At 44.0% G+C, this 23,010-nt stretch overlaps 1 protein-coding gene across 6 annotated transcripts in view; it reads right to left on the minus strand.

Annotated features, from left to right (window-relative positions):
* Nucleotides 1-23,010, minus strand: part of LOC311123362 (chromodomain-helicase-DNA-binding protein 9-like) — a 110,310-nt gene that overhangs the window by 18,645 nt on the left and 68,655 nt on the right. For all 6 annotated transcript variants that reach the window (XM_084197633.1, XM_084197631.1, XM_084197632.1 and 3 more), the window contains 13 exons: nt 18,448-18,691; nt 16,729-16,905; nt 16,255-16,398; nt 12,747-12,845; nt 12,474-12,630; nt 10,318-10,528; nt 8,702-8,897; nt 8,191-8,364; nt 6,494-6,679; nt 6,124-6,234; nt 5,790-5,986; nt 4,688-4,887; nt 4,351-4,510 (listed from right to left, as the gene is read on the minus strand). In XM_084197633.1, the coding sequence (XP_084053759.1) occupies nt 4,351-4,510; nt 4,688-4,887; nt 5,790-5,986; nt 6,124-6,234; nt 6,494-6,679; nt 8,191-8,364; nt 8,702-8,897; nt 10,318-10,528; nt 12,474-12,630; nt 12,747-12,845; nt 16,255-16,398; nt 16,729-16,905; nt 18,448-18,691 (2,256 nt within the window). The remainder of the gene's footprint in view (nt 1-4,350; nt 4,511-4,687; nt 4,888-5,789; nt 5,987-6,123; nt 6,235-6,493; nt 6,680-8,190; nt 8,365-8,701; nt 8,898-10,317; nt 10,529-12,473; nt 12,631-12,746; nt 12,846-16,254; nt 16,399-16,728; nt 16,906-18,447; nt 18,692-23,010) is intronic.

Below are 23,010 nucleotides of genomic sequence, written 5' to 3' on the forward strand. Positions count from 1 at the left end.
GCTTGCCTCTCTCTCTCCCTCCCTCCCTCCCACCATGGAGTGTGGGAGGTATCTTATGGAGAAGGGAACCTCGCAGCACCAGACATAGAGCTCATACACGCACATGACCGCGAGCACTCACACACACACAACTGTACACACACTTGTAAAATACCCACACACTTATGTACATACTGTACTTACTATACAAGCACAGGATACAAACAGTCAGATACATGAAGGTAAACACACACCCACAATCACATGCAGATCATATACAAGTCATACCGAGAATGTTACACATATCCCAACAGAACACAGGCCTCGTAAATCTAGGCCAGTACTAGTAGCTACACACACTATTGAACACATATCTTCTAAATGTCATTATCATAGGATAGGGTTATGGATCTCTGTGTGGGACAGGGACAGTAGGGTGCCATTCCTGTGCATGCCCCAACCCAACGTCAGTCCACATTCCACCCTGAGGGGAAAACGCGGAGGTCAGCAAAGCCACAGAGTGTGTCCCCGTTTGGCCAGCGTGCCACCCATCGGACGATCCATGGCTCTGGGAACAATGGAGAACTTTCTATGGAAGCCCTGCATGGCTCTGTGTCTAAAGCCGGACGGCAGAAGACAAACCCTCCAACCAACCCCATTTAGAAAGACAGCACAGCAGCCTAAATCTATTTACTGTAGCTTTATATCAATAGAGAGGTATACTTTCTGGGTGATTTACATATTGACTGGCTTTCATCAGGCCGCCCACTCAAGAGAAAGATTCAAACTGTAACCAGTGCCTGCAACCTGGTTCAGGTTATCAGTCAACCTACCAGGGTAGTTACAAACAGTACAGGAGTTAAATCATCAACATGTATTGATCGTATCTTTACTAATGCCGCAGAGATTTGTTTGAAAGCAGTATCCAAATCCATTGGATGTAGTGATCACAATATAGTAGCCATAGCTAGGAAAACCAAAGTTCCAAAGGCTGGGCATAATAGACACTGCACTTGACACATTTATGAAATTGCTTATTCCAGTTACTAATAAGCATGCACCCATTAAGAAAATGACTGTAAAAACGGTTCAATCCCCGTGGATTGATGAGGAATTGAAAAATGGTATTGTTGAGAGGGATGAGGCAAAAGGAATGGCAAATAAGTCTGGCCGATTGGCAAACATGTTGCAAACTGAGAAATCATGTGACTAAACTGAATAAAAAGAAGAAGAAACTACACTATGAAACAAAGATAAATGACATAAAGAATGATAGTAAAAAGCTTTGGAGCACCTTAAATTAATTTTTGGGAAAAAAGGCAAACTCAGCTCCATCATTCATTGAATCAGATGGCTCATTCATCACAAAACCAACTGATATTGCCAACTACTTTAATGATTTTTTAATTGGCAAGATTTGCAAACTTAGGCATGACATGCCAGCAACAATTGCTGACACTACACATCCAAGTATATCTGACCAAATTATGAAAGACAAGCATTGTAATTTTGAATTCCGTAAAGTGAGTGTGGAAGAGGTGAAAACATTATTGTTGTCTATCAACAATGACAAGCCACCGGGGTCTGCAACTTGGATAGAAAATTACTGAGGATAATAGCGGACGATATTGCCACTCCTATTTGCCATATTTTCAATTTAAGCCTACTAGAATGTGTGTGCCCCCAGGCTTGGAGAGAAGAAACATTCATTCCGATACCTAAAAACAGCAAAGCCCCCTTTACTGGCTCAAACAGCCGATCAATTAGCCTGTTACCAACCCTTAGTAAACTATTGGAAAAAATTGTGTTTGACCAGATACAATGCTATTTTACAGTAAACAAATTGACAACAAACTTTCAGCGTGCTTATAGAGAAGGACACTCAACAAGAACAGCACTTACACAAATGACTGATGATTGGCTGAGAGAAATTGATAATAAAAAGATTGTGCGGGCTGTTTTGTTAGATTTCAGTGTGGCTTTTGACATTATCGATCATAGTCTAATGATGGAAAAACGTATGTGTTAGGGCTTTACTCCACCTGCTATATTGTGGATACAGAGTTACCTGTCTAACAGAACACAGAGGGTGTTCTTTAATGGAAGCCTCTCCAACATAATCCAGGTAGAATCAGGAATTCCCCAGGGCAGCTCTCTAGGCCCTTTTTTCAATCTTTACTAATGACATGCCACTGGCTTTGAGTAAAGCCAGAGTGTCTATGTATGCGGATGACTCAACACTGTACATGTCAGCTACTACAGCGACTGAAATTACTGCAAAACTTAACAAAGCGTTGCAGTTAGTTTCAGAATGGGTGGCAAGGAATAAGTTAGTCCTAAATATTTCTAAAACTAAAAGCATTGTATTTGGGACAAATCATTCACTAACCCAACTCAACTAAATATTTTAATAAATAATGTGGAAATTGAGCAAGTTGAGGTGACTAAACTGCTTGGAGTAACCCTGGATTGTAAACTGTCATGGTCAAAACATATCGATACAACAGTAGCTAAGATGGGGAGAAGTATGTCCATAATAAAGATCTGCTCTACCTTCTTAACAGCACTATCAACAAGGAAGGTCCTACAGGCCCTAGTTTTGTCACACCTGGACTACTGTTCAGTCATGTGGTCAGGTGCCACAAAAAGGACTTAGGAAAATTGCAATTGGCTCAGAACAGGGCAGCACGGCTGGTCCTTGGATGTACACAGAGAGCTAATATTAATAACATGCATGTCTATCTCTCCTGGCTCAAAGTGGAGGAGAGATTGACTTCATCACTACTTGTGTTTATGAGAGGTGTTGACATGTTGGGTGCACTGAGCTGTCTGATCTACTGGTGCACAGCTCAGACACCCATGCATGCCCCACAAGACATGCCACCAGAGGTCTCTTCACCGTCCCCAAGTCCAGAACAGACTGTGGGAGGCGCACAGTACTATATAGAGCCATGACTACATGGAACTCTATTCCACATCAAGTAACTGATGCAAGTAGTAAAATTAGATTTAAAAAACAGATAAAAAAATACCTTATGGAACAGCGGGGACTGTGAAGCAACAAACATAGGTGCAGACACATGCATACACACACACGATAACATACACACTATACACACACAACACATGGATTTTTGTACTGTAGATATGTGGTAGTGGTGGAGTAGGGGCCTGAGGGCACACAGTGTGTTATGAAATCTGAAAATGTATTGTAATGTTTTAAAAATTGTATGAACTGCCTTAATTTTGCTGGACCCCAGGAAGAGTAGCTGCTGCCTTGGCAGCAGCTAATGGGGATCCATAATAAATACAAATACAAATCTCAACAACCATCGTCTACATGGCTATGTTTTATATCTCAACAACCATCGTCTACATGGCTATGTTTTATATGTCAACAACCATTATCTACATGGCTATGTTTTATATGTCAACAACCATTATCTATATGGCTATGTTTTATATGTCAACAACCATTATCTACATGGCTATGTTTTATATGTCAACAACCATTATCTACATGGCTATGTTTTATATGTCAACAACCATTATCTATATGGCTATGTTTTATATGTCAACAACCATTATCTACATGGCTATGTTTTATATGTCAACAACCATTATCTATATGGCTATGTTTTATATGTCAACAACCATTATCTACATGGCTATGTTTTATATGTCAACAACCATTATCTATATGGCTACGTTTTATATGTCAACAACCATTATCTATATGGCTATGTTTTATATCTTAACAACCATTATCTATATGGCTATGTTTTATATCTCAACAACCATTATCTACATGGCTATGTTTTATATCTTAACAACCATTATCTATATGGCTATGTTTTATATCTCAACAACCATTATCTATATGGCTATGTTTTATATCTCAACAACCATTATCTACTAACTTATAGGTTCATGTCAAACCATTTCATAGGATGTAAGATTCGTTTTCTTCTTCTTCTCATCATCGATGTAGCTTTATATAAAAAATATAAAATCGCTGTCTGTAGTGTAGTGTAATCAGTTTTTTTCTATCTGTCAGTAAAATATCAATGACAGTTATTAGTTTTGGTTAAAATCCCATTTAGATGATTATCATTCAGCAGTGTAATGTGTAATCTGATTCATGGTCATTAATAGAAGAAAGCAACAAATGGAGAAGATGGCTGCTTCAATTTGTCTTAATTACAGACAGTGGTGTTGATGTGCAGGAGTCAAATCTCTGCTACAGACAAAAACATACAATTATGTTTTCACACAGGCTAGTGTCAATACACTGAAGCAAACAGAGGAAAACTCAAAATATGAGACGTTTCATAAATTCTACCTCAACTCTATATAAGACTAGCTTCTTACTTGTTGCAGTGGTGTTTGAGGTGCTTCTTGTATCCCTCGTCCTGCAGCATGTGTTCTGGGTTGTGTTTCCTGATCCACTCAGCCTTCTGGATATCAAACGTGCTGGACTGAATCTTCATCTTCTTGCCCTTCCTGCCTCTGGGGACCGGGGTCGACAGACCTGAGGGAGGGACACAGATATCATTTTTGGTTACGGACACATTAAAAACATTAACAGTAAACCAATAGCACAGTGGTAAGGGGAAATGCCCTTTAAAGGAAGAATTCCTTGAGAGGAACCAGATTCTAATCTGTAGTTGGACCACTGAGGTTTGGTCATTGTGAGGTTGTAACGTACCCAGGTGGTTCTGTAGTTCCTTGGTCTGTCCGTCCTCGGCGGGGGCGATCAGGTCCCACATGAAGCTCTTGATCTTGTCGTCACCGCGGTAGTGAACCAGACAGTAGGCCAGAAGGGCTCTGCAGATAGACTCTACATCACGCTCCGTCAGCTGCTTCTTAAAACGACCATGGAGCAGGATGTCCTTCCAACGACCCCACCTGGACCACACAGGAGAGGAGAGGGTCAATACTGGAGACAAATACTGTACAATATAGATGGACAACGCAGGAGCACCTCAGTACAGACACAACACTGTACAATATAGATGGACAACACAGGAGCGCCTCAGTACAGACACAACACTGTACAATATAGATGGACAACGCAGGAGCGCCTCAGTACAGACACAACACTGTACAATATAGATGGACAACGCAGGAGAGCCTCAGTACAGACACAACACTGTACAATATAGATGGACAACACAGGAGCGCCTCAGTACAGACACAACACTGTACAATATAGATGGACAACACAGGAGAGCCTCAGTACAGACACAACACTGTACAATATAGATGGACAACGCAGGAGCGCCTCAGTACAGACACAACACTGTACAATATAGATGGACAACACAGGAGCGCCTCAGTACAGACACAACACTGTACAATATAGATGGACAACACAGGAGCGCCTCAGTACAGACACAACACTGTACAATATAGATGGACAACGCAGGAGAGCCTCAGTACAGACACAACACTGTACAAAATAGATGGACAACACAGGAGCGCCTCAGTACAGACACAACACTGTACAATATAGATGGACAACACAGGAGCGTCTCAGTACAGACACAACACTGTCCAGCAGTTACACTAAGAACAAGATGTGTTTGGTCTGGGCTGAAACTCAAGTCTGCACATCCTGTGGGTCCCCAAGACATTTGCATTTACATTTTAGTCATTTAGCAGACGCTCTTATCCAGAGCGACTTACAGTTAGTGAGTGCATACATGTTCATGCCACTGGCTAAGACCAGTATTAAATAACATTGTTATTTAGTATCAATGTTGGTTTGTATATTATCTAGCAGAAGTGGTCCAGTCACTGACACTGACCCGTATACTAGTAGGTTCTTCTCCACTCTGAAGCACTCTGTCCTGCCGTAGCTGTTGAGGCGGTCGTGGGGCCGGCGGAGCTTGGGCTTGTCCTCGTTGTCACTCTCCCCCTCTGACAGCTCTGCCAGCTCGTCCTTGGTGGCACTGAAGGGTCGGGTCTGCTTCCTCACCCTCGGAGTGTCAATTACCAGGCTGTTCTGTTGTGGAATAGGAGAGGAACACACACAGATAGTCAGATACTATTGTAGCAAATTCACTCATCGCATTGATCTCATATATAACATACCATGGCCAAAAAGAGCAGATTTAGTGTTTAAACTAAAGCATTACTTACTCTGTCATTGGCAGTGTCCATGTCAATCTCAGCTTTTTTGGCCCACTTGTCCCAGAAGTTGGGGTCGTCCAGAGAGATGTCTGTGCGGTTTCCGGACGCCACAAAACTGGCCTGAGAGAGAGAGAGAGAGGAAGTCAGTATATCACATTAAACCTTGATAATCTGATTCACTGTTCTTCCTGAGTCTCCTTCAATGAATAGTCCAAGTCTCCTAACAGAGCTGAGAGTATGTGATGAAGAGTGACATGAGAGTAGACAGGAGACACTGGTTACTACTGCTAGTCATGCAGAAAGGATAGCAACATCTAAACAATGACCACAACTAGGCATATCATGTTCAATGTGCTGTGCTCCTTCAGTCACTGGATACCTTAGCAAAGGTAGATCCCCGTCCCTCAGACTCAATGGTGATGGTCTTGGTCCTACGTTGGAGGATCTGGTCAATGTCCTCCTCACAGAACTTGGCCCCCTCATCCTCATCGTCCATCAGAGCTCCATACGCCCCTTTCCTCAGCAGGTCCTCGATCTCTTTCTTAGACAGCTGCTGCTGGGTCGGCTGGAGAGAGGTGAGGGGAGGGGGAAACAGAGAGAGGGGAGGGGAGAAGGAGAAGGAGAGGGGGAAAGAGGAAAGGGAGGAAAGGGAGGGGAAGAAGGAGAGGGGGAAACAGAGAGAAGGGAGGGGGATAAGGAGAGGGGGAAACAGAGAGAGGGGAGGGGAGAGGGGGAAACAGAGAGAGGGGAGGGGGATAAGGAGAAAGAGAGAGGGGAGGGGAGAGGGGGAAGAGAGAGGGGAGGGGAGAGGGGGAAAGAGAGAGAGGGGAGGGGGATAAGGAGAGGGGGAAACAGAGAGAGGTGAGGGGGAGAAGGAGAAAGAGAGAGGGGAGGGGAGAGGGGGAACAGAGAGAGGGGAGGGGGATAAGGAGAAAGAGAGAGGGGAGGGGAGAGGGAGAAGGAGAGGGGGAAACAGAGAGAGGGGAGCGGGATAAGGAGAGGGGGAAACAGAGAGAGGGGAGGGGGATAAGGAGAGGGGGAAACAGAGAGAGATGAGGGGGATAAGGAGAGGGGGAAACAGAGAGAGGGGAGGGGGATAAGGAGAGGGGGAAACAGAGAGAGGGGAGGGGGATAAGGAGAGGGGGAAACAGAGAGAGGGGAGGGGGATAAGGAGAGGGGGAAACAGAGAGAGGGGAGCGGGGAGCGGGATAAGGAGAGGGGGAAACAGAGAGAGGGGAGGGGGATAAGGAGAGGGGGAAACAGAGAGAGGGGAGGGGGATAAGGAGAGGGGGAAACAGAGAGAGGGGAGGGGGATAAGGAGAGGGGGAAACAGAGAGAGGGGAGGGGAATAAGGAGAGGGGGAAACAGAGAGAGTGGAGGGGGATAAGGAGAGGGGGAAACAGAGAGAGCGTTAGGGGAACTGATGATGGACTACAGTAGATCACAGACTGGACTATTTACACATTACATCATTGTACACACATACATGTATATAACACATGCACACACATTAATACCACTCAACAACAGACAGACGGACAGACGTACAGATAGACACTCTAGTGTGAGAAATGCAGAGGAGAGAGACAGTTGGTTGAACTGAAGCTGAACTGGATCACGTGCTAGATCTTTTTAAATGTTAAAGATAGCAGCAACCCCCAGCTGACCCACGGTGTGTTAGTATGCAGCTGGTGGCGCTAACGTCTGCTCAGAGACTCTTCTGTTCACAGGCAACACTTTCTTCCTGATAGTTCAGCTAATCCAGAGAGAGGAACAGCTAAGCTCCTCCTACACACTGATGATGCACTAAGAGGATATCTCAAAGCTGTGTTTATTATCCTGACTAGTCCCTTTCCTACACTCTCATTTGGTAGAATGGACTTACCGTAATATAGAAGACACAGCCATGGCATGGTCATACTTCTGGACTTCATCATATTGTCCCCTTGGGAGCATAGAGCATCCACCGGGCTGATACAGGTGCTACAGAGTGTGTGTGTGTGTGTGTGTGTGTGTGTGTGTGTGTGTGTGTGTGTGTGTGTGTGTGTGTGTGTATGACGGACACGGCAGACTCACCCCTCCTCCCGGCACGCTGTTCTCCCTGCCACTCATGCTCTGCAGCACAGCCTTGTCCAGGCCCAGTTTGAGGCTGGCCCGGTCAAACATCTCCCGCTCGTAAGAGTTCCTGGTGATCAGACGGTACACCTTCACCGCCTTGTTCTGACCAATCCTATGGCAGCGAGCCTGGGCCTGAGAATAACAGAAAAAAAGCCCAATACATTTAATATCTAAATTGTCCAACAAAAATCACTCCAGGATAAAGATCATTGCTGCTATAATAATATAATATATGCCATTTAGCAGACACTTTTATCCAAAGCGACTTACAGTCATGCATGCATACATTTTACTATCCAAGCTGTGTGTAAATTAAAAAGTGAAACAATTATAATAGGATATAAAGACACTTCTCAATTCAAGGTCTTCCTGAATTGACTAAATTAAAATAGGAAGTGACCACACCTTTTTTGCCCATTCTATTTCAGTGGAGGCTGGTGTCACTTTAAATGTCTGTGTGTGTCTTTACCTGCAGGTCGTTCTGTGGGTTCCAGTCCGAGTCAAAGATAATACAGGTGTCAGCAGCAGTCAAGTTGATGCCCAGACCTCCAGCCCGGGTACACAGCAGGAACACAAAGCGGTCCGAGTCTGGTTTGCTGAAGCGGTCTATAGCTGCCTGACGCAGGTTACCTCTCACTCTGCCATCGATCCGCTCATACAGGTATCTGAGGAACACAGGACCATGCAGGGTTGGAGAAGGATCTTCTAGTACACATCCAAGTATCACGTATGTCAACATTTACATACAGCACGACACAGAGAGTTACAACATCAACCATCACACATTAAGGGGCCTCCAATTGCTACACAATATTTCCAGGAATTTGTTTTTGTCATCCACTTTCAAACAACATTCAGTAGTTCTCTTCCTCTTTTCTCCATTCCTGTCTCTCTTTTCCCCTCTCGCTCTATTTTTCTCTCTCTTCCTCCTTTCATCCTTCCTCCCCCTCTCTCTGGCAGAGAACAAGGTAGTTTAGCTCGTTGATCACAGGCAGCCTCTTTCCCAGGAGACCTGGCCTCGCCCCTGCCTTACCCCACCTCCTACGCCTACCCCTCATCTTCTTCCCCTCACACACCTCACCTCTCAGTGATCCACCTCCCTCCCTCCACCCGCCCAGACTCCTCTCTCCCTCTGTCTGATGTGGGAGCGCCCCGAGGGGGTCTGTGACCTGCCGCTGAACCCCGGCTAAGCCTTGCCTAGCCACAGAGACGAGCGGAGCACCTCGCCTTGTGTGTTTACACTGGTTTGGTTCGGGGTTTGAGTGCCAGAGAGAAGCAGAGAGGGGAGAAAAACACAGGGCCAGGCCCGGGGTAGTGAGACAGAGACAAGAGGAGAGGATAGAGAGGGAGAAGAAGAGAGATGACAGAGATATCAAGAGGGAGAGGGAGAAAGAGATAGAGAGACCACACAGACCAGGCCAGTCGCCTTCTTTCCACAGCTCAGACGGGCTGCTGGGATAATATCCTTTTCATTTAGCGCCGCAAACAGGAAGCTCATTAAGCCAGGAGATTAAGACCTTGAATGAGAGGGTCTTGGTACATTCTTCTGCTTCTGTTACACAGTCTTTATCATCTCCCTGCTCTGGGTAGCATTATGGAGCAATGAGCACGGGGGGGCTTTAAAAGGCTCTTTCTCAGACAGTCACTGGAGAGAGAGAAGCTAATGCTTAGAGATTCAGCATTTCTCTTAAACTAAATTCAATTTAATAAGGGAAGTACTGGAGTGATTCAGCTTTTGCTGCACTGCAGACTGCTAGCGAGCTAACACCAGATAATAAGACATAAATATGTCACTTTGAAAATGGAGATGAAAAATGGAAATTACACAACGTCTACTACCCTCTCAAGCATGATTCCTGTCTTCTTCCTCATCAGCCTAGCTATACCCTGCAGATGAAACTGCAGAGGGCGTTTCAAATTCTACATGCACTAACACAAAGTAATAAACGTTATATATCTCACAAGCCTTTATCTCACCTCAAACTACCTCATCTTACAATATGAAATATCTGAGGAGAGAGAACCTCTATTCGTGTGGAGTACTTGGGAGCATAGTAACGCAAGAAGAGGCGCAGGCAGCAGTACCTTCTCTGGATGAGGTAGTCCTCCAGGATATCCAGACAGCGGACCATCTGGGAGAAGATGAGGACCTTGTGTCCCCCGGCTTTCATCTTGGGCAGCAGCTTGTCTATGAGGACCAGTTTACCAGCTGACTGCACCATGGCCTGCAGGTGGAAATCAAAGGCAACAGGGCTGTACACCTCCCGGAAGTCCTCCAAGATCTTCTCTTCAGCACCTGGGAAGATGGACAGACAAATTAAGTCAGTGATGGCCTCAGTGTTTCCGCTTCAATTGTACAAGCAGGACGAGCCCCCTGTCTAACCCTGTTGCCACCAGAGTTTGGCTTCTATTGGGAAAAGACTGGATGACACTTAATCTAGTACCATGCTACCATTTTGACCTAATCTGTATGCAGTTCATATACAGTACCTACTTTAAGACAGACAGGAATAGCAACTCAGTCATGGAATAGATGTTGTACAATATGGTACTGGAAAAGAGAGCCATCCACTGATGGGTGGACCTGAGAGAGGTGACGGTACAAGGAACTCTCTCTCTGGTCACTGGCTAGAGGGATAATGACCAAGGAGACAGCTCACACACGCAGCTCACTGCCTCCAACTCACAAACCAGCATTGATGAAGTGTGACAGGTACCATAATTACACGAATCTGTATGCAGGTCAAAGACAATATGAGAGTTGGGACTTCTATAATGTTTACCAAATCTAACAACCCCCTGCCATTTTTTTTTTTTTTTATACTAAAAACTACTGGATATTAGAAAACCTTAATATTTCAGTTTGGCAGTTTATCAACTCTAGAGCTGATCCTTTAGTTGTCCTAGCCCTCATTAAAACGGATACACAGTCACACACACACACACACACGCACAAGCACACACTCAAGTACACATACAGAAACAGCTGTCAAACCACAGGCCAAAGGTCCACTAGGCTGGCCTTGTACGAGAGCAATTTGCCAAACCAGATGAACCAGAGCAGAAGTACAGCGGTGACATAGGAGGAAGGAGAGGAAGAGCAATGGGCCAACACAGCAGCTTTTGGCAGGGGGGATGTGAAAATAGATAGAGGGATGAACAGAGGGATGGAGGGAAAGGGACATGGAGAGGTGAAGTTAGTCCGGCATCTGTTTCAGAGCCTCAACCTCCTGGCCTGCTTTCTCTGTTCTAGGAGTTCTGACACAGCTAGGAGAAACAGGGGAGTATGATGAAGAGATGGAGGGAGGAGGAGAGCAGGTGGGTGGGTGAGACAAACAGACAGAGTGTCACGGATTCTGCCGAGGCTGCTCCTCCTCCTTGCTCGGGCAGGCTTCGGCGTTCGTCGTCCCCGGAGTACTAGCTGCTGCCGTTCGATGTTATCGGTGTCTGTCTAGTTTTGTCTGTATTGTTTACACCTGTTCGTCATTATGTTTGATTGTTGCCCTATAATTACCCCTGTCTCTCATCGGGATCTTGTGTGTGATTGTTTCCCTTCACGTATGTCATTTGTGAGTGGGTTATTTCCTCCCTGCGTGGAGTTATTCTGTGTTCATCTTTTCGGTATGGGATTAAAGTACGTGTCCGAGAGTTCTGTGTCCTGCGCCTGACTTCTTCAACGGCATCTCACTGACAGCCGTGACACAGAGACAGAGGGAAAGATAGTGAGGAATGAGGATATCTCTGACTCAGTGGTTTTCATTCTGCCCCGAGGCTGTTATAAAGCTCTTTACTACCTGTATGGGTGGGAATTACCCAAATCAGCCTTCCCCATATGGCATACACTGTCCATCCATATAACATGAGGCTACATACAGCGTTCCACAACCTGGATTGTAGCAATATTACTGTTAATACATCTGATGAGGTAAGGCTGGTTACAGCACCTTCTCAGCTCCATCATGGTGTTGACCAGGTTGAGTTACAGTCAGGCTTGGGGCAATTCCATAAAAATTCCAGTCAAATAAGGAAGTACACTGACATTCCAATTCCAATTCTCTTCAATGCTTTTCAATGGGGAAAATGGGGAATTTGGTTTACTTTCTGAATTGATTGGAATTTAAATGGTATTGACCCCAACCCTGGGTACAGTAAGGGTTAGGTAGGGGTCAGGGTCAGGTAGTGGTCAGGGTTAGGGTTAGGTAGGGGTCAGAGTCAGGGTCAGGTAGTGGTGTGTTCAGTACCTTTGATGAGGTAGGGGTGGTTGCAACACTTCCTCAGCTCCATCATGGTGTTGACCAGGTTGGGGACGTTGGCCTGGCCGACTCCTTTAGACAGGAAGGAGAAGTTCTTCTCTAGGATGGCTCTGTAGTACTTCTTCTGGATGTTGGTCAGCTCCACCTGACCACATTATATAGAAACATTCAAACAACAGTCAGCAAAACTAAGACAAAAAAAACCGCAAACACACTCATCAATCTAATGCATACACATACACACACAACGCACATACACACCTCAATGATGGTTTCCTCCTTAGGAGCCAGCTTCTTCTCCACGTCCTCCTTAAGACGACGCAGCATCATGGGCTTCAGGATGGCCTGCAACTTCTGGACCTGAGAGAGACAGAGATATACAGGTTCATATATGGAGACATGCATACGCACGCACACACACATACATACAGATACAGTAATATGTTAAGCTTTTTGACCTGACACACAGAGAGACCGATACAGAGAGATGGAAGATACAGGTTAACATGGAGAGTCGAACTGAATGCACACTTTCATGCACACACACGCACACGATTTTAAACAGAGGTGCTGAAGGATTCGCATGATTAAGAGGGGTTGACAATGGGGCGTTCAGTGGTACTATGATTGTCAAACCAGTACAACACACTGAGTGTACCAAACATTAGGAACACCTGCTTTTTCCATGACATAGACTGACTAGGTGAATCCAGGTGAAACCTACGATCCCTTATTGATGTCACCTTTTAAATCCAATTCAATCAATAAGCGCCTTCAGAAAGTATTCAGACCCCTGGACTTTTTCCACATTTTGTTACGTTACAGCCTTATTCTAAAATTGATTAAATACTTATTTCCTTCAGCAATCTACACACAATACCCCATAATGAAAAAGCGGAAACAGGTTTTCTGAATTTTCTGCAAATGTATAAAGACAACGAAAAAACAAATACCTTATTTACATAAGTATTCAGACCCTTTGCTATGAGACTCGAAATTGAGCTCAGGTACATCCTGTTTCCATTGATCATCCTTGAGATGTTTCTACAACTTGATTGGAGTCAACCTGTGGTAAATTAATTGATTGGACATGATTTGGAAAGGCATACACCTGTCTATATAAGGTCCCACAGTTGACAGTGCATGTTAGAGCAAAACCCAAGCCATGAGGTCGAAGGAATTGTCTGTAGAGCTCTGAGACATGATTCTGTCGAGGCACAGATCTGGGGAAGGGTACCAAACAATGTTTTCAGCATTGAAGGTCCCAAAGAACACAGTGGCCTCCATCATTCTTAAATGGAAGAAGTTTGAAACCACCAAGACTCTTCCTAGAGCTGGCCGCTCGGCCAAACTGAGCAATCAGAGGAGAAGGGCCTTGGTCAGGGAGGTGACCAAGAACCCGATGGTCACTGACAGAGCTCTATAGTTCCTCTGTGGAGATGGGAGAACCTTCCAGAAGGACAATCATCTCTGCAGCACTCCACCAATCAGGCCTTTATGGTAGAGTGGCCAGACAGAAGCCACTCCTCAGTAAAAGGCACATGACAGCCCGCTTGGAGTTTGCCAAAAGGCACCTAAAGACTCTCAGATCATGAGAAACAAGATGATCTGGTCTGATGAAACCAAGATTGAACTATTTGGCCTGAATGCCAAGCGTCACGTCTGGAGGAAACCAGGCACCATCCCTACGATGAAGCATGGTGGTGGCAGCATCATGCTGTGGGGATGTTTTTCAGCGGCAGAGACTGGGAGACTAGTCAGGATTGACGCAAACATGAACGGAGCAAAGTACAGAGAGATCCTTGATGAAAACCTGCTCCACAGCGCTCAGGACCTCAGATTGGGGCGAAGCAACAAGACAACGACCCTAAGCACACAGCCAAGACAACGCAGGAGTGGCTTCGGGACAAGTCAGCCAGAGCCCGAACATCTCTGGAGAGACCTGAAAATAGCTGTGCAGCAACGCTCCTCATCCAACCTGACAGAGCTTGAGAGGATCTGCAGAGAAGAATGGGAGAAACTCCCCAAATACAGGTGTGCCAAGCTTGTAGCGTCATACCCAAGAAGACTCGAGGCTGTAATCGCTGCCAAATGTGCTACAACAAAGTACTGAGTAAAGGGTCTGAATACTAATGTAAATGTATTATTTCAGTTTTTCTTTTTTTATACATTTGCAAAAATATCTAAAAACCTGTTTTTGCTTTGTCATTATGGGGTATTGTGTGTAGATTGATGAGGGGAAAAAACAATTTAATCCATTTTAGAATAAGGCTGTAACGTAACAAAATGTGGAAAAAGTCCAGGGGTCTGAATACTTTCTGAAGGCGCTTATTGATTGAATTGGATTTAAAAGGTGACATCAATAAGGGATCGTAGGTTTCACCTGGATTCACCTGGTCAGTCTATGTCATGGAAAAAGCAGGTGTTCCTAATGTTTGGTACACTTAGTGTGTTGTACTGGTTTGACAATCATAGTACCACTGAACGCCCCATTGTCAACCCCTCTTAATCATGCTAATCCTTCAGCACCTCTGTTTAAATGTGGAAAAAGTCAAGGGGTCTGAATACTTTCCGAATGCACTGTAGATGAAGGGGAGACAGGTTAAAGGATTTTTAAGCTAGAGACAATTGAGGCATGGATGATTTGCCATTCAGAGGGCAAGACAAAAGATTGAAGTGCCTTTAAACCGGGGTATGGTAGTAGGTGCCAGGTGCACCGGTTTGAGTGTGTCAAGAACTGCAACGCTGCTGGGTTTTTCACGCTTAACAGTTTCCTGTGTGTATCAAAGATTGTCCACCACCCAAAGGACATCCAGCCAACTTGACACAACTGTGGGAAGCATTGGAGTCAACATGGGCCAGCATACCGGTGGAATGCTTTCGACACCTTGTAGTCCATGCCTAGACGAATTGAGGCTATTCTGAGGGGAAAGGGGGGGTGCAACTCAATATTAGGAATGTGTTCTTAATGTTTTGTACACTCAGTGTATAGCTCCATAGGAAGATATGATGACTGATTAAAATAATAGGCTAATGAAGTCCATGGGGTTGATAATAGGGGTACTCAAATAACTGTAATTACAGAAGAATAATGCTACAGGGTTTTTGACATAATATCAACCATATGTAGGTCTTTCAAAAATCAAAATCAAATCAAATTTTCTTTGTCACATCCGCCAAATACAACAGGTGTGAAATGCTTACTTACAAGCCCTTAACCAACAATGTAGTTTTAAGAAAATAGAGTTAAGAAAATATTTACTAAATAAACTAAAAGTAAAAAAAGTAACACAATAAAATAACAATAACGAGGCTATATACAGGGGGTACATGTAGGTAGGGGTAAAGTGACTATGCGTAGATAATAAACAGTGAGTAGCAGAAGTGTGTGTGTGTGTGTGTGCATGACCTAGTTGGAGAGCTCTATTCTCCTTCAGAGTTCTATCTGTACCAACGGGACCTTTAGCTCCACACACACTGACACACTGTTCAAACACCAGGTGGGGTGAGTGGGGAAATAAACACACTTGTCCCCTGATACCATATGAAAACAAATTAGCTTCTGTATTAATAATCATATTCATTATGATCAGTGAGGGTAAAGGACACACTCACACACAGGCAAACAGGCAGAGACAAAAATATAACACACTGTATTTCTCACATACACACTTTGTTGATAGGAACCCAACAACATAACACTCACACACTGACACCGACACACTTGATACGAACCAAACAACCACATGATAGAATCACACAGCCTCACCTGCTCCTCAGTCTTAAGGTCTCCAAACTCCAGCATGAAGGTGTTCTCTGAGGGGAAGTGTTGAGGCTCCAGGAAGTGCAGCAGACTGAACAGCTCCTCTACCGTGTTCTGGAGGGGGGTCCCTGTCAGAAGGACTTTGTGTTCCTGGAGATAGAGGAGAGGGAAGAGAGAGATGTGAGTTAGAAACAATACAAGACACACAGCATAGGAACTCCAACATACAAGCTGTGCCTCAACTGAACACAACTACAGAGAGAGGGGAGACCTCAATCACAAACAATCTTAAGAGACAACCAGATTGGTGTACAGTATTAGTTACCAAATGGGCACTTTTCACAGCTTCTCTCCACACACAAACAAGATACTGATTTGAGACACACTAGGTCTAGGATCTCAAACATTCAAGCTGTAATGGCTGCATTTCTGCCCTTTGTTCAGTTCTGCCCTGCAGTATGCTCAGTGACTTGGACATACCAGATTCATGAGCTTGAAGCCCTCTAGCAGCTTGCAGTTCTTGTTCTTGAGGCGATGGGCCTCGTCGATGATGACGCAGCGCCACTCGATGGCGTTGAGCTCGGGACAGCCACCCAGGATCATCTCAAAGGTGGTGATGAGGGCGTGGAACTTGTAGGCTCCCCGCACCACACGACCCTGGAGGGAAACCAGGAAGAAACACACAGGAAGTCAATACAACTCTTCTATTCATTCAGCTTTTCTCATTCTCAATGGTTGACTGTATAATGACTTCTAAAGAAATATCAGTGATTTAAATAATTTGAGAAGACAGAATATAAAGATGGTCCTTGACAATATTCCATTCTCATATCTAGTGAGACATCCTGTGCAGTGTGTGTGATTCCCTGTATGTTAAGGTGATTCCCTGTGTTTTTAAAGGGGTGAGCCGTGCTGTCAGTATGAACCCAGTGACATCACAGTGTTCCAGTGAGACATCCTGGTGGCAGCTCCTCTTCCCCCTCCTCCTTCATCTTTCTTTCCACTCCTCCTTCATCTTTCTTTCCCCTCCTCCCTCATCTGTTCTTTCCACTCCTCCTTCATCTGTTCTTTCCCCTCCTCCCTCATCTGTTCTTTCCACTCCTCCTTCATCAGTTCTTTCCACTCCTCCCTCATCTGTTCTTTCCCGTCCTCCTTGTTACATTTGCATACTAAGATCTCCTAACAGCTGTCTGTCATTCCACATTACTCTGCCAACCACCGCAGCAAAAACCTTTGCCCAGGGCTACCACCTGACATGTGCCACTCTTCAAAACCTTCTCATGTGCTGTTAAATTGAGTCCTGCTTTCAAGTTTTAATGTCACATGCACAAGTACAGTGACATGTCTTTCTTGCAAGCTCTAACCCCAGCAATGTAGTAATCAATAACAATGTATTACTACAAATAACAAGGTAGAACAAAGACACACAAGATATAAAAATAAGAAATTAGAAGAACATGACTAAGTAAGCATGTTCCTGGAGAGCTATCCTCCTGTAGGTTTTCGCTCCAACCCCAGGTGTTACTAACCTGATTCATCTTATCAACCTGCTAATAATTAGAATCAGTTGTGCTAGATTAGGGTTGGAGCAAAAACCTACAGGACGGTAGCTCTCCAGGAACAATCTTGGGCAGTCCTGATATACAGGGTCAGTTCCAGTAGCATATTTACAATGTGAAGGGATACTGGTTCATTATAGGTACATATGTAAAGGGGTAAGGTGACTAGGCACGCTGGAACATGACAGTCATGCTACTCAATCTCAGTATCTCTCTCTCATTATGTGGCCTGCAAGCTCTTCCTTGGACAAATCTCATTGTCCTACTGAGTATCTCTGATATCATGTCACTATTCCCTGATACACAATATAAGAAATACTGTCATTACTTTAATGGACAAGAGAGACACCTGAGTTTCACTTCACCATTCACAGCTAATGATAAGTGCATCACATTATCTCCTGTTCTCCCGTTTCTATTGTGTTAGTAAGCATTATGCGATGCTGGCTGCCAGCGGGTTTCAAGGCCCTGTTGCTGTTGTTTTTGACAACCACAACCTCCCCTCCCCTCATCAGAGGACAACTTTTTGAAACTTCAAGGACCCGTCTATTGTTGTTGTTGTTGTTGTTTATCTGTGGACCCCTGACTGTACATCTCATACGGCTAGCCTGTGTTGTTTATTTATGTTGTTGTTGTTTACCTGTGTGTCCCTGGAGTACATCTCGTACTGCTGCAGCATCTGCCTGCTGACCATGGAGCCGTGGTAGACAATGACGTTGAGGTGGGTCCACGTTCTGAACTCCCTCTCCCAGTTAGCGATGGTGGAGAGGGGGGCGATGATGAGGAAGGGGCCCCTGATGCCCACACGCCAGATCTCCTCCAGAAACGTGATGGACTGGATGGTCTTCCCCAGACCCATCTCATCTGCCAGGATACAGTTCCGTCTGCCAGGGAGGAAGAGAGGGAGGGAGGAAGAAAGGAGTGAGAGGAAGCAAGAGGTGGTTGGAGGAAGAAAGAGAGAGAGAGTTGTGGTCCTGTCTGATATTGATTCTAAGTGATGAGACTGGGCTGAACAGAATCCTTACTCTAGTATTCAGGCAGAACATTAATCTGGTTGTCCAGAAGGTGGGGTGTTACAGTAAATCTGGACATTAATTGCAAAGAGCCGATACTCCCACTTGCCTCCTAGACTTTAATCCTTAATCTTAAAGGCCCAGTGCAGTCAAAAACAGGATTTTCCTGTGTTTTATATACATTTCCACAAAATGAGGATGGAATAATAATCTGAAATTGTGATAATGCCCTTTTAGTGTAAGAGCTGAAAATACCGGCTGAAATTTCAGCCTGTTTTGGTGGGATGTTGTTTTGGTCGTAAATTAGTTGATAGACCAATAACAAAGAGAGTTTCAAACCTCTCTGCCAATGACAGCTAGTTTTCCCCTCCCCACTCAGACCACTGCCAGGCAGTCCTAGCAAAATTCTTGCTTGAGAAATTGCTCTTTGCTAAGAAGCTATTTTTTGTTTCTTTTTGACCATTTTAACCTCTTAAATGTGGTCCTCTGTAGCTCAGCTGGTAGAGCACGGCGCTTGTAACGCCAAGGTAGTGGGTTCGATCCCCGGGACCACCCATACACAAAACATGTATGCACGCATGACTGTAAGTCGCTTTGGATAAAAGCGTCTGCTAAATGGCATATTATTATTATTATTATTATTATTATTAAATGTAATGGCAAAATGTAGATTTCCGCCTAAATAGACATACACAAAAGTAACTGCTATTCATGTGTGATTACATGTTTCTGGCATGCAAAGCTTGGTATATTTGGAAAGAAGACATCTGGGAGATGATGAGGAAATGATCAGACGATAGATAGGAGTTACATAGTTCAAAATACACAAGATCAAGCATATACAAAATAACCTTTTTTTTTTTTTTTTTTTTTTTTTTTAAGTATCTTTCATTGACAAGCTATAAGTGAATTATTGATGACTAGAGCTGGAAACACATCAAATGGCTTCCACAACATGTGAACAATATTAGAAAAAAAATGGGATTGATATACCTAACAACTAGAAATGGGCAGATGTTTTAGTAAGTGGTGTCAGGTGTGGTCACGGGACGTTTCCAAGTGTCCCTAAACCTCTCCAAAGTGGCATATGTCTGTAAATTAGATAATTCCAGCGCTATTACATATTTGCAATCCCTAAATGCTATTTATTCAGTATAAAAACACAATTTCTACCATATCAACCTCACTCAAACATTGTGGTTGTGTTATGGGGTATCCAGGGTACATTCAAGTGTCTTTTCAACCTCTCCAAAGTGTCCGAATGTGGTAATTTGCACACTGGATGTGCCTAAAAGTTATTGTTCACTATAAAAACTAAATTTCTACAACACCAACCCCGCTCAAACATTGTGGTGGTGTCGGGGGACATACAGGGGATATGGATGCCTACAGCGCATAAGCAGGCGACATCATATTTTTGATGCGCAAAGATATAGTCACTCGGTGGACATTCGATGTTGTCATTAAGTCATACATCATCAGATAACACTGGCAATATGCTAGATTGGTTCCTACCAACCTAAGGATTCATTTGATACCCTCCATGTAGCTATAGCTCAAACACAGACCAAGCTTACCTTTTAAGATGTTTTTTAATATAAATGTAATGTTTGCTGTTTGGTGAAAATGTTGTGTAAAATAAACATTTTCACTCTCGGGGCTGGTGATCAATAACGGTAGGTCACAGGCAGACAAATAAGATATCCTCATGATCTGTGGAGTCCCGGCTTTCGATGTGTATCAATGTATTCCGTGTTAATTTCATTTATGCTTTACAACGCTAACCGGAATGTAGGTAGCAGCCATCATGAAATGAGGACATCGGCTCGGCCTGCCCTTATAAATTAGTATGCCAGTACAGTTGAAGTCGGACGCTTACATACACCTTAGCCAGATACATTTAAACTCAGTTTTTCACAATTCCTGAAATTTTATCCTAGTAAAAATTCCCTGTCTTAGGTCAGTTAGGATCACCACTTTATTTTAAGAATGTGAAATGTCAGAATAATAGTAGAGAGAATGATTTATTTCAGCTTGTATTTCTTTCATCACATTCCCAGTGGGTCAGAAGTTTACATACACTCAATTAGTATTTGGTGGCAATGCCTTTAAATTGTTTAACTTGGGTCAAACGTTTCGGGTAGACTTCCACAAGCTTCCCACAATAAGTTGGGTGAATTTTGGCCCATTCCTCCTGACAGAGCTGGAGTAACTGAGTCAGGTTTGTAGGCCTCCTTGCTCGCACACGCCTTTTCAGTTCTGCCCACACATTTTCTATAGGCTTGAGGTCAGGGCTTTGTGATGGCCACTCCAATACCTTGACTATGTTGTCCTTCAGCCATTTTGCAACAACTTTGGAAGTATGCATGGGGTCATTGTCCATTTGGAAGACCCATTTGCGACAAAGCTTTAACTTACTGACTGATGTCTTGAGATGTTGCTTCAATATATCCACATAACTTTCCTTCCTCATGATGCCATCTATTTTGTGAAGTGCACCAGTCCCTCCTGCAGCAAAGCACCCCAACAACATGATGCTGCCACCCCTGTGCTTCACGGTTGGGATGGTGTTCTTCGGCTTGCAAGCATCCCCCTTTTTCCTCCAAACATAACGATGGTCATTATGGCCAAACAGTTCTATTTTTGTTTCATCAGACCAGAGGACATTTCTCCAAAAAGTACAATCTTTGTCCCAATGTGCAGTTGCAAACCGTAGTCTGGATTTTTTATGGCGGTTTTGGAGCAGTGGCTTCTTCCATGCTGAGCGGCCTTTCAGGTTATATCAATATAGGACTTGTTTTACTGTGGATATAGATACTTTTGTACGTGTTTCCTCCAGCATCTTCACAAGGTCCTTTGCTGTTTTTCTGGGATTGATTTGCACTTTTTGCACCAAAGTATGTTAATCTCTAGGAGACAGAACACATCTCCTTCCTGAGTGGTATGACGGCTGCGTGGTCCCATGGTGTTTATACTTGCGTACTATTGTTTGTACAGATGAACGTGGTACCTTCCGGCGTTTGGAAATTGCTCCCAAGGATGAACCAGACTTGTGGAGGTCTACAATCTTTTTTCGGAGGTCTTGGCCGATTTCTTTTGATTTTCCCATGATGTCAAGCAAAGAGGCACTGAGTTTGAAGGTAGGCATTGAAATACATCCACAGGTACACCTCCAATTGACTCAAATGATGTCAATTAGCCTATCAAAAGCTTCTAAAGCCAACTTAGTGTATGTAAACTTCTGACCCACTGGAATTGTGATACAGTGAATTATAAGTGAAATAATCTGTCTGTAAACAATTGTTAGAAAGATTACTTGTGTCATGCACAAAGTAGATGTCCTAACCGACTTGCCAAAACTATAGTTTGTTAACAAGAAATTTGTGGAGTGGTTGAAAAACGAGCTTTAATGACTCCAACCTAAGTGTATGTAAACTTCCGACTTCAACTGTATATGGTAGTAAGTCATACCAAAGATTTGAAGGCGCCGATCAATAGCCAAGATACTCAGCTTTCCGCAGACACCCTGCTATTGCAGATAGGGGCTTCCGTTCTCATACCAGACTGAATTTAATAAGAAAAATCGAATAGGGTCCCCAAATATGGGGACTTTACATTTAAGAGGTTTTAATTGAAAACAATCAAAGTAAGGTACTTGATTGTTACCCAGAAATGATTTGATATTGAGATAAAAATGGCTGCATTGGGCCTTTAAGAACTTCACAGCACTCTGAAACACAGTCCCAGTAGCAACACTACAGCCTGGCTACAGACAAAGATGCTTTTTGGATGTGTTCCACACTCGCTTTCTCTCTCCCTCGCTCTGTCTCTCCATATCTCTCTCTCTCTGTCTCCCTCTATCTCTCCATCTCTCCATCTTTCTCTCTCTTCCTCTCTTCCTCCTCTTTCCTTTCCCCACCAGCAGCATGTTGATAGTACACTGCTCAAAAAAATAAAGGGAACACTTAAACAACACAATGTAACTCCAAGTCAATCACACTTCTGTGAAATCAAACTGTCCACTTAGGAAGCAACACTGATTGACAATACATTTCACATGCTGTTGTGCAAATGGAATAGACAACAGGTGGAAATTATAGGCAATTAGCAAGACAACCCCAATAAAGGACTGGTTTTGCAGGTGGCGGTGCTTTCACTCTAGTGGTAGCATGAGACGGAGTCTACAACCC

The sequence above is a fragment of the Coregonus lavaretus genome (assembly GCF_964263955.1).
Source record: "Coregonus lavaretus genome assembly, contig: HAP1_SCAFFOLD_940, whole genome shotgun sequence".
Classification (NCBI taxonomy): Eukaryota; Metazoa; Chordata; class Actinopteri; order Salmoniformes; family Salmonidae; genus Coregonus; species Coregonus lavaretus.